This window comes from Eptesicus fuscus, chromosome 7 (assembly GCF_027574615.1).
Source record: "Eptesicus fuscus isolate TK198812 chromosome 7, DD_ASM_mEF_20220401, whole genome shotgun sequence".
NCBI lineage: Eukaryota > Metazoa > Chordata > Mammalia > Chiroptera > Vespertilionidae > Eptesicus > Eptesicus fuscus.
In genome coordinates, this window is record NC_072479.1 from 59335135 (window position 1) to 59347909 (window position 12775).

At 40.4% G+C, this 12775-nt stretch overlaps 1 protein-coding gene across 2 annotated transcripts in view; it reads left to right on the forward strand.

Annotated features, from left to right (window-relative positions):
- The window catches only part of RACGAP1 (Rac GTPase activating protein 1), a 35131-nt gene that overhangs the window by 12909 nt on the left and 9447 nt on the right, over positions 1-12775 (forward strand). For both annotated transcript variants that reach the window (XM_008140660.3, XM_054719098.1), the window contains exons 3-6: positions 7866-8068; positions 9284-9420; positions 10365-10434; positions 12074-12127. In XM_008140660.3, the coding sequence (XP_008138882.2) occupies positions 7866-8068; positions 9284-9420; positions 10365-10434; positions 12074-12127 (464 nt within the window). The remainder of the gene's footprint in view (positions 1-7865; positions 8069-9283; positions 9421-10364; positions 10435-12073; positions 12128-12775) is intronic.

A 12775-nucleotide genomic window follows, 5' to 3' on the forward strand; every position in this document is an offset into this window, starting at 1 on the left:
AATTTGATTAGATTGGTAAGGTGGGCTTGGATCCCTGGAATTTAACTTTGATATGAACAGCAATTCTTCATTTATTCACTCACTCATTCATTCAGTCAATATTTAAATGCCTATTTTTTTTTGGTTTAAATTTCTATATTGATTAAGGTATCACATAATTTGTCCTCATACCCCCATTGCCATCCCACAGCCCTCCCCTTGCATGCCCCCACCCCCCTGTTGTCCTTGACCACTGGTTAGGCTCATATGTATGCACACAATTCCTTTGGTTGATCTCTCCCCTTTATCCCCACCCCCCCTTACCCTCCCTCTGAGGTCCGACAGTCTGATCCATGCCTCCTTGTCTCTGGGTCTGTTCTTGTTCATCTGTCCATGTTGTTCATCATTTCCCCTAGATGAATGAGATCATGTCCTACTAGAAATACACTTATAAGAACTGAAAATGAGACAAGTAACAATGGCTATGCTGAAAGGGAAATGAACCAGTCCATAGTGAGTTTCTCTCTGGGCCATCAGTTCTTTTGAGACCCAATTTCAATGTCAAACAGTTCCTTATGTGTACATGTCAGCAATGATATTTCAGTTCTGGATGGTGGAAAATGGTGGCAATGCAGGTCCGACCCTCTCCAGTTTGGTCCCAGGCAATCTGCAGCAACGCACAGCTGCTGACCGCCAGCCTGGCAAGGCAACGTCAGCGTCTTCCACCTCTGGACTGCCTCTCCTCTGTCTTCATGGCTGGAGTAGTCCTGTCAATTCCTCTCTGTTGCCGGAATCCACATGGTCTCAGAGTTGTCTTCTGAAAATATACAAACACATTCTCGACCAAAAGTTAACAAAGGAATATTTTCCATAAATTTGACTTGGGATACTTTTTCATTTTTTGCCCAAATGATTTTCCTCTGGCTTGTTTTGACATCATGTGTGTTTTTCATGGGTGTCTTGCATTACAATTAATTTTCTAAAGTACAAATTTTCTAGATGTAATTTACTTACAGGATATTTTTCCTTACATGATATTCTTCTACTATCCCCCCTTTTTTGATTTAAATATTGGAGGCTTTTGAAAATTTTATAATGTAGTCTTGATAGCTTTTAAATTTTAATTTTTTGCACTATAATATGACTGCTTTAGGTTCATTACATGTTACTCAATTTTATCATGAGATGAACTACCAATAAAAATTTTAGTTAACACTAAATGCCTATTATGTATTAGGCAGAGTGCTAGGCACTAGTGATAAAAGAGCAAAAGAGACACTGGGTCATTGCCCTTAAGAAGCTTCAAAGGCCCTCACCGGTTTGGCTCAGTGGATAGAGCGTTGGCCTGTGGACTGAAGGGTCCCAGGTTCAATTCCAGTCAAGGGCACATGCCCGGGTTGCGGGCTTGATCCCCAGTAGGGGGGTGCCAGAGGCAGCCAATCAATGATTCTTTCTCATCATTGATGTTTCTATCTCTTCTTCCCTCTCCCTTCCTCTCTGAAATCAATAAAAATATATTTTTTAAAAAAGAAGCAGCAGCAGCTTTGAGGACAGTAGATAAGATAAAGGGCCCAATAACAAAGGTCCCAAGAGCGGTGAACTGAGAAAAGATTTCTGAATTGCTTTTATCTGTTTGCTGAATTATGAACCAAACCCTAATTTTTTTTTTAATGAATCAAAGATTATCCTCAATTTGTTTTAAGGAAATTTCTCTTTTCCTTTCTCCTTTTTGTTAAATGAATTTAATATGTCCTTGTGTGTTTTTTTTAAGGAGATAGTTTGAATTTAATCATTTGAATGTGTATGTACTTCATGACGGGCTGGTATGAAGTCGAATTGTGATTCACAAACTAGGGGGCCAAGTTTGTTGATCTCCAACGTCAGAATTTTTCCTGGTCTGTGGTCTAAAGGGCCTTTTTGACCCTTTATAACAAACTTAGTTTATAACAGAATTGTACTTAACAGTAATAACTTGGCCTGGCTGGAGTGACTCAGTTGGTTGAGTGTTCTGTGCACCAAAAAGTTGCTGCTTCGATTCCTGGTCAGGCACATACCTGGGTTGTGGGCTCAATCCCCCAGTTGGGGTGTATAGGGAAGGCAGCTGATCGATATTTCTCTCACATCGATGTTTTTCTCGCGCTCTCTCTCTCTCTCTCTCTCTCTCTCCTCCCCCTAATCACTTCCTCTCTCTAAGCATGTCCTCAGGTGAGGATTACAAAAAAAGTAATCACTTAGTCATGTATGCACATGTTATGGTTTTGGTCTAACAAACTAAGTTGAACTACTAGTAATTTATTTTTATTTAAAAATTTTAAAAAAAATATTTTATTGATTTCTTACAGAGAGGAAGGGAGAGGGATAGAAAGCTAGAAACATCGCTGAGAGAGAAACATCGATCAGCTGCCTCCTGCACACCCCCTACCGGGGATGTGCCCGCAACCAAGGTACATGCCCTTGACCGGAATCGAACCTGGGACCTTTCAGTCCGCAGGCCGACGCTCCATCCACTGAGCCAAACTGGTTTTGGCGAATTACTAGTAATTTAATAATTTGTACTATTAAAATAGGAACTTTTTCCTTGAAATTAATTGATACTTTATTTGGAGTTCCATTGCAGTGAGACCTATAATGTATGCCAATTAACAATGAACAAGAATTAAGACCTAAATTTTATTTATTAATTTATTACTTATTTTTATTATTTTATTTTTTAAATCTTTATTGTTGGAAATCTTATATAATAAAAGCCTAGGTGGCATCATGCCCTTGCACGACGCCCTTGTGTGACATCATCACAAGATGGCTGCGTGCACAGTGGAGGCGGGGCCCGGTGTCCGCTCCGCATGGTGAGGCCTGGGGGTCCCGTGTCTCTGCGTGGTGCAGAGGAGGTGGGTCCCAGCAGAGGAGGCGGGTCGCGGCAGGGGAGGGCAGTTGTGGGCCATTAGGTCAGCAGGGGAGGGCAGTTGTGGGCGATCAGGTCAGCAGGGGAGGGCAGTTGGGGCCGATCAAGCCGACGGGGAGCAGTTAGGCGTCAATCAGGCTGTCTGGGGAGCGGTTAGGGGGCGATCAGGTTGGCAGGCAGAAGCAGTTAGGGGCAATCAGGCAGGCATGCAGGCAAGCGGTTAGGAGCCAGTGGTCCCAGATTGTGAGAGGGATGTCTGACTGCCAGACATCCCCCTAGGGGTCCCAGATTGGAGAGGGTGCAGGCCGGGTTGAGGGACACCCCCCCTTCACGAATTTTGTGCACCGGGCCTCTAGTATTACATAAGTCCCTTGTTTTTCCCCTATTGACCCCTTCTGGTCTGCTCCGCCCTCCACCCCAGGCCTTTACCACCCTGTTGTCTGTGTCCATAGGTTATGCATATATGCATACAAGTTCTTTGGTTGATCACTTCATTATTTTTATTTTTAAAAATATTTTAATTGATTTTTAGAGAGAGCGATAGGGCGAGGGAGAGAGAAACATCTATGTTGTGAGTGAAACACTGACATGGCTGCCTCCTGCACGCCTCCTACCTGGGATCAAGGTTGCAACCCGGGCATGTGTCCTGACCAGAATTGAACCAGCACCCAAACAACAGAGCCACACTGGCCAGGGCTAAAAACCTAAATTTAATAAGACTTATTAAGGAATATCCCCCAAAAGGGGACATATGTAAATACTTCCAACAATAAAGAATTATAGAAAGAAAAAAAGGGAATATCCCAAAGAATAAACAAACAAGCAAAATTAGGTCAAATGAAAATCTTTTTGTTCTCGCCCTGACTGGTTTGGCTCAGTGGATAGAGCGTCGGCCTGTGGACTGAAGGGTCCCAGGTTCGATTCCGGTCAAGGGCATGTACCTTGGTTGCGGGCACATCCACAGTGGGAGGTGTGCAGGAGGCAGCTGATCGATGTTTCTAACTATCCCTCTCCCTTCCTCTCTGTAAAATATCAATAAAATACATTTAAAAAGAAAGAAAATCTTTTTGTTCTCAATTTGTCTTTCAATTTCTTAAATATTTGTGTGTGTATGTACAACTACATTTAGAAACATTTAATTGACTGCAGCGTGGAGGTAGAAAGTTTTTAGACAGTGTAGTTGAAAAGTGTGTTTCTTATTCTTTATTTTTTGAAATTGAAGTATTACATACATCAGGAAAATACACAAATCATAAGTGTACTACTTAATGATTACTGGAGTGAACATGGCTAAGAATCAGCTTTGGGTTTTTTTGTGTGTGTTGTTTTTTTAAAATAAGTTTTTATTGATTTTTAGAGAGAGGAAGGAAGAGGGATAGAGGGATAGAAACATTGATGAGAGAGGAACATCATCGATCAGCTGCCTCCTACACACACTCCTACTGGGGATCGAGCCCGCAGCTCGGGCATGTGCCCTGACATGGGAATCAGTGATTTCTTGGTTCCTGGTTCAATGCTCAACCATTGAGCCATACAGGCTGGGCTCGTTTTTTAATTTTCTTCTTTGTAAATCTATAGTGTTGAAATTGTTAAATTTACAAAAGGATATATTGTTGTTTCTTAAATTAAGGAGGAAAATTAGCCCTTAGTAATGTTCCAAACTGTTAACCAAACCAGGGTATCTTTTAAAACTATTTGAATTGTAATAATGTATATATATATATATATATGCACGCATATATACATATACTAGGTGTATCGGTTAATAATGCAGATTTTTTCAATAGATGGAGTTACACATATGTTGATATATATGTGATTTGATATGTATGCTATTTTGTATTGACAGCAAGCTTCAAAACTTCATAATGTCAAATTTTCTGAATGTGTTAACATCATAGATATTTTTACACTTAAAAATGTCAAATTTCGTGCCAAGAAAAGAGCATTTATGGGAAGTTTTAATTCATTATTTATTTTGAAGAAAAAGTGATCGTATACTTCGGGAAGTTTATGATGAACATGCTCCATCTCAAGATACTTGTGAACACTGGTTTAAACGCTTTAAAGGTGATGAGATTGATGTGCGAGACAAAGGACGTCCAAGTCAACCGAAAAAGTTTGAAGACCAACAATTACAAGCATTATTGGATAAAGATGCATGTCAAACTCAAAAACAACTTGCAGAAAGATTAAACGTTGCTCAGCAAATAATTTCTGATCGTTTACAAGCAATGGAAAAGATTTTAAAGGAAGGAAAATGGGTGCCACATCAACTGAACGAAAGACAAATGGAAAACCAAAAAGTCATCAGTAAAATGTTGCTTCAATGGCACAAAAGAAAGTCTTTTTTGCATTGACTTGTGACTGGTGATAAAAAGTGGATTTATTTTGAGAATCCCAAATGACGAAATCATGGGTTGATCCAGGTCATCCATCAACATCGATTGCAAGGCCAAATTGCTTCGGAAAGAAGACAATGCTCTGTGTTTGGTGGGATCAGGAAGGTGTGGTGTATTATGAGCTTCTAAAACTGGGTGAAACCGTTAATACTGATTGCTACCAACAACAAATAATCAATTTGAACCACGCTTTTAAAAAAATATATTTTATTGATTTTTTACAGAGAGAAAGGGAGAGGGATAGAGAGTTAGAAACATCGATGAGAGAGAAACATCAATCAGCTGCATCCTGCACACCCCCAACTGGGGATGTGCCCACAACCAAGGTACATGCCCTTGACTGGAATCTAACCTGGGACCCTTCAGTCCGCAGGCCGACGCTCTATCCACTGAGCCAAACCAGTTAGGGCTGAACCACGCTTTGATCATGAAACGACCAGAATGTGCCAGAAGACACGGCAAAGTAGTTTTGCTTCATGATGACACACCATCACACACTTCAAAACCAGTTAAAGACACATTAAAAGACCTTGGGAAGTATTAACCCACCCGCTATATTCACCAGATCTTGCTCCTTCAGATTACCACTTGTTCCGATCGATGGCACACACACTTTCTGATCAGCACTTCAAAACATATGAAGAAGTGGAAAATTGGGTCTCTGAATGATTTGCCTCAAAACAAGAAAAGTTCTATTGGGACGGTATCCACAAATTACCTGAAAGATGGGGAAAATGTGTAGCTAGCGATGGACATTACTTTGAATAAAGCACTTTTGATGTTTCTCTTGAAATTATCATGTGTTTTTTTTTTAATTACAAATCCACTATAATTAACTGGTACACCTAATGTGTATGTGTGTGTGTGTGTGTGTATGTATGTATATATATATATATATGGTCCTTGTTATTTGCATTGTCTAAGATAACTAGGTCATAATACCTTGTTTTGCTAAAATCTTTTGTTGGCTAAAAACTATAATTTCCTTATATGTAAGACTTGATTTCTATAGATTGAATTGGTAGCCTAATTTTAATTTCAAGTTTGAAATTTAGTCAAATTATTAAGATTATTTTAAAAGGAGACTATGTTGTTTCTATGCTCTTAAGTTAAATTCAAATAGGAAAAGTGCACCAAAAAAATCTGCTCTCCTTGTGTAAATTTGGCCTAGTTTCAGCTGTAAATTGGGTTAGTTTGACTAACAGATGTACACCTTTGAAACTTCCTCCATTGATACTGGTGAAAAGTGATGCTTAGAGATAGATTGAGGTTAACTGGAAATAGTAAGGCATTGTGGAAAGAAAGTCTTTGCTGATAGCAGATGATAAGAATGAATGCCACTAGGGTTTTCTTGCTTTAAGGTGTGCTGTCTTGGAAGTGGTGCTGTCTTTGCAGACATTTGAAGAGAATACACATTTTGCTATCAATGACTCACCCAAACCTAGTAGGTCTTCTCTTTCTGTATCTTTCTAACTGGAATGTTTATATACCCTTCAAGGCAGTGTTAAACAGCAAATTGGCTCTTTACTTTAAAATCAATCCTATATAATAAAGAGGTAATATGCAAATTGACCCTCATGCCCTTGCATCACAAGATGGCCACCCACACGTTGTCACAAAATGGCTGTTCCATGTCATCACAAGATGGCTGCCCCCACATCGTCATAAGATGGCCACCCCACATTGTCACAAGATGGCCAGCAGGGGAGGGCAGTTGGGGGCAACCAGACCTGTAGGGGAGGGCATTTGCGGGGGAAACCAGGCCTGCAGGGGAGGGTAGTTGGGGGTGATCGGGCCGGCAGGGGAGCAGTTAGGTGTCAATCATGCTGGCAGGGGAGCGGTTCGGTGTCAATCAGGCCGGCAGGGAAGCAGTTAGGGGGCTATCAGGCAGCAAGGCCGGCGAGTGGTTAGGAGCCAGCAGTCCCGGATTGTGAGAGGGATGTTCGACTGCTGGCAGGGATCGAGGGGTCCCAGATTGGAGAGGGTGCAGGCTGGGCTGAGGGCCCTCCCCCACAAAGTGCACGCATTTCATGCACCAGGCCTTTAGTATTTGTATAATTATATAGCTGAATGGAATTGCAGGCCTAGACATCTGTAATATTAATCTACATCTACTGGAGCATACTACAACAGGTACATTTGAATTTGCTGTTTAACATCTCTCTGGCACAGCAATGAGTGACTCTAAAGGAGGCCACTTTTGTTTTATAGCTGTAACTGTCCTGGTGTGTGACAGCTGCCCCAAAGGTATCCCCCTTTGATTGCCTTCTGTTCAGGAGCTTTCAGTGTTGGTGTTACATCTGGAGCCAGGTGACTAATGAGTTACTTATTCCATAGCAGATGCTGCTGGCTAAGCCAGAGTAAGTGGCCTGCTGAAACAGGAATTGCTCCCCACAAAGCCCTCATCTAGAGTGATGAACATATATCCAGAATCTGCTCTTGGTTGTTTTCAGCTGCTCATAGTTTAGCTGGGCTCTTAATTATGTATTTGGAGTAAAACTAACCAGAGGACTCATTTATGAGAGCATTTATAATTCAAGCATTTGGCGTTTGAATTATTAAACTTTCTCTCATTTCTTTAGAATTCATCCAGTTGGCAAAGGACTTCGAGGATTTCCGTAAAAAGTGGCAGAGAACAGACCAAGAGCTGGGGAAATACAAGGATCTTTTGATGAAAGCAGAGACTGAGCGTAGTGCTCTGGATGTTAAGCTGAAGCATGCACGCAATCAGGTGGATGTAGAGATCAAACGGAGACAGCGAGCTGAGGCCGACTGTGAAAAGCTGGTGTGTATTGTTTTCTATGCTAGTACTGTGACACTGGGGGAGGGGGAAGCATCTGATAATGTTGGTATTTTTTAAATGGATATTTTAGAGAGAGAGAAGTGGAGGTGAGGTGGAGAAGCATGGATTTGATGTTCTACTTATGCATTCATTGGTTGATTCTTACATGTGCTCTGACCAGGGATTGAATGTACAACCTTGGCATATCAGGATGATGCTCTGAACAACTGAGCTATCAGCCAGGGCCTGATAATGCTTCCACTTGCCAGATATACCCAGCTTCTTATTCCATATTAAAGAACTAAAAGCAACCTGTCCATTGACAATTTGTGATTGGAACTGAAACTGCAGCTTAGGAATCCTGTTCTCCATAGGTTGAAATTTAAATTTTTTTCCATTTTTTGACTTGAAACTACTACTTAATATACAGATTTCAAATGAGAATTTAAAGAATTATAATTAGGGGGAAGGGCAGGGAAATCCTAGCATACTTGGTCTGTCACAAGACAGTTGGCCATCTCTCATGCCACCCAGAATATCCTCAGCCTTATATCAATAGCTAGTACTTTGATACAGGTAAGACAACTCTAAGTCTTTCCTTCACCACTGCTCCTGATTCAAGATAAAGGGCTAGATATATTCAACAAGTTGAGCAGTGTGGCTAACATAGAACACTTTAATTTTGGTTTACCAAGGTGGGTCATAGTACAAAGGAAAGCCTTTACTAGGAGGCACTAATATACCCTGGCACAGTGTTAGATGTCTCAGTGAGCTCAAATTACCTGGTTCTAGTGTGTCATAGCTTTGTATCCATTTAATAACATTTTGCTCCACCATTTAGAAAGGTGGGTGGCTGTTTTCATCTGTGGAAGAAGCCAGTAATTGTCCTGATAAAATGACAATAAAGTGTTTGTGCTATGCAAAATTTATTTTGGGACTCTCATTTTGCAATACTCTGTCCTCTTGGATTAGCAGTTTGATCCAAAAGTCTTGTAGAGAAACCCCAATTTGCTAGATGGAGTTTATTTTACCAGTCAGAAATCAGAGACACAATCTGGACTTGATGTGAATTAATATGCTATTGGTGTAACAGCTTTCCTGAAGACTCATTTGCATAATGCTGTATTTTAATGTCTTTTGGTCTGCCCATCCCATAAATTTGAGGTGAAGCTTTCTCCCCTGGTTGGTTAGGATGTTTTATTCTGCTTTGGTCTGTAGGAAAGACAGATTCAGCTGATCCGAGAGATGCTCATGTGTGACACATCTGGCAGCATTCAACTAAGCGAGGAGCAAAAATCAGCTCTGGCTTTTCTCAACAGAGGCCAACCATCCACTGGCAATGCTGGGAACAAAAGGTGGGGGAACTGCATCTGTTGTTATCTGATCACGAGCAACACAGCTGTCAGAAGTTCTTGTTATCTGAACTCTTAAATAAACTGGTTCTGGAATGTGTGCTGAATAAAGCAGAAAAGACTTTGGAGGAAGGGTGGGTGAAAATAAAGGAACAGGGGTCTCCCTATTTCTTTTGTTTTTTTAAATCTTTCCTTAAGATGTTGTTTCACCATGGGTAAAATTTTGATGTTAGTGCTAAATTGCACACCAATAACTAATCCTGCAGATTGCTAAGAAACCTAAAGGTGAAAGTGGCAGTTCAGCAATACTTTCAGTGTTTACTCTCCAGAGGGCTCTTGTAGCTCCTCTAGTTTAGAAAGGTCTTCTGTGAGCCAAGACCAGACAATAATTTTGGTTCCACTGCATCTCTCTTTAAAAAAGTCTCAACTAGGCTTTGAATTTAACACCCCCAATACGGTATGTAGGGAAAGGTCAGCACTCTTAGAGGCATTTATTTTGTTGCCTGATTGTTTTATGGGGAATCTTGATAACTAAGAAGATGTACGGGCTTAATTTCTTAAAAAGCTAATGCTGGGTAATACTCTCTCTTGTAGAAAGCAACCACAATTGGGATCAAATTAAACTTCACTCTCTACCTTGTAAATTTTTAGTAGCCTGTAGTACAGACTCAGTAGGGAATAGAACCCATACCCCTAACTGTAATTTTCAGCTGTAGTTATAAGGCTTTTGCTGAAAAAGCAACTGTATTGCATTCACACACTCCTCATGAAACCATAAAAAGCAACCCACCACAGCTAGGGTCTAAGCTTGGAGTTATCTTTAAAGGGAAGGGATTGCTGTGAAATTGCTGACATTATCTGACCTGCTAGGTAACTTGTTCTGGGTGTTGGTGGATTTTACTTTTTATAATATTCTTTGTCTAACTTTGTATTGTTTCACTCAATAGACTGTCAACCATTGATGAATCTGGTTCCATTTTATCAGATATCAGCTTTGACAAGACTGATGAATCGCTGGTAATGAACATTTGACCTCTGAGAATTATTTATATTTCTGCTCCCTCTGGAATATCTCTGCTGTCCTTCTGGAATTCCTTTATTACTGTTATTAATTGATGTGTTATAGATACTGAGGTAGCATTAAAAATATAAATCCACACAAACTATAAGAGACTTGCTTATATATTTTTTTAGTTTCTGGAAGTGGGGATATAGAATTCAGGATTTGACATGAGATTAAATTTGTTTAAAGGATTTGTGAGCTGCATGTATTAATTGATTATATCTTGACTTATTAAAGCCCCAGCTAGCAATAAAAATTTTTTTAGCAATGCTCTATTTGGTCAGGGCTTATTTGTTGCTCTTAGGGAGAATAGATTTGTGCCTTATTTCTGAATTAGTTTGGTTCTAGAGGGAAACTTAGTTTTACTTCACAGTTAGAAGGAAAACCAGTGCTCTGGAGCTTCAGCCAGAGGACTGATGAGTTTCCAGGTACTATATAATGCTTTGATCAACAATGGTCAGCATGTCTAAACTCTTTGTTACCCTGCTTTTGTAGGAGGACAGCACCCTTCTCTTAACTTCTGATGGTGTTTCTGCATGAAAGGTCATCTCCTCATATTTCAATCTTTGATGTTCAGGAAACAGGAATCTGTTTTACTGACTGAAAGCTAACAAACAAAACAATAAATCAGGAGGTTATTGGAGATTTGTTTTCTGATGATAGCCAAACAAGTGACAACTACTTGTTACATGGGCTGTGAGTTTTCTGTCCAAATTCAGTGTTTGACTAGGGAAATAATTGCCATTTTATAGATATAAATATTTGGTATCTCCTTTCTGGAATAAGGAATGATATAGAATAGGTCTGGGATATATAATAAAACTAAAACATACTATTTGCTGACTTGGGAGCTAGACCTCTGCTATGTTATCTGTTGTAACTGAAGCTAGATCAAACAAGAAGTAGCTAAATTATTTGACCATGAATTGGAGAGATTAAATTTATGTAGCTAAGCTACAATTTGCTGCATACAACTGTTTGTGGATTTTGTGTTTTAAGGGATTATCAGGAGTAAGGAATTCACAGGTAGCTACTAAAAATGCATATGGTTAAAATAAGCGAAGGGAAGCTAGACCACAGTAAAAGACAAATAATTCTTCAGTGGCGAATGTCTTTTAGGGCCCAGGTGATTGAGAGAAGTAAAACCTAAACTAGAACTTTTTAAGTGGCTATATTGTACAGATCATATGATTAGACAGACAATAGCAGTCCGGTAAGAGGAAGAATCACATCTAACACGATCAGTATAGTGCCTAACATTCTCTAAGTTCTAAAACCAATTCCAAACATAATCAGAAACAAAGGACCAGGTGCTGGAGATAATCACAACAGAAGTTGATTCTTTAACCTTTTCTTGCCTCTGTGGTATTGATTCCTGATTCTGTTATAATAGCTTCAATTTTGGAAAGAAAACATGTTAACTTACTATGACTTTGTAGCTACAGTACTTGAGTTCTCCCCCCAGTTTTCTCAAATTGTAAGTTAAGGGAGTCTGACTTAAGAAGCCTTTAAAGTTCACTGTAAATTTATTTGCACAGGGTTTAGGGGAGGCCTAACCAAAGAAAGAAATTAATATAGTGTAATTGTCAACAGGATTGGGATTCTTCTGTAATAAAGACTTTCAAACTGAAGAAGAGAGAAAAGAGGGTATGTTATTTCTTTTTTTTTTTTTTAATTTATCTTTATTGTTGAAAGTATTATAGATGTCCCCCCCTTTTTCCCCATGACTCCTCCACAGGCCTTCACCCCACTATTGTCTGTGTCCATGGGTTATGCATATCCTATCTAATAAAAGAGTAATATGCAAATTGACCATACCTCCGCTATACCTGCAAGCCACGCCCACCAGCCAATCAGGAGCAAATATGCAAATAAACCCACCCAAGATGGCTGTGGCCACAGAGAGCAGGAAGGAGGATTGAGTTCCCCGGCGATGGAGGAAGCCAAGCTTTCCGCACACCTTGGCTGGCCCAGGCCTCCACTCAACGATACAAAGTTTCAATTATAGAAGATACATAAATCCCAACAGAAATGGCTGCAGCCACGGAGCGAGCAGAAGGCTTGGCTCCGCTCCAGGCTACAAAGTTTCAATTGTAGAAGATAAACAAATCCCAGATACCAGGATCTTGGGTTGCTGTGGGGTGTGTGGCCAGCCTGCAAACCACCACAGGCCCCTCGCCCAGGCCACCCCACGTCTCAAGGGAACCCCCACCCTGATCCGGGACACCCTTCAGGGCAAACCAGCCAGCCCCCGCCCATGCACCAGGCCTCTATCCTATCTAATAAAAGAGTAAT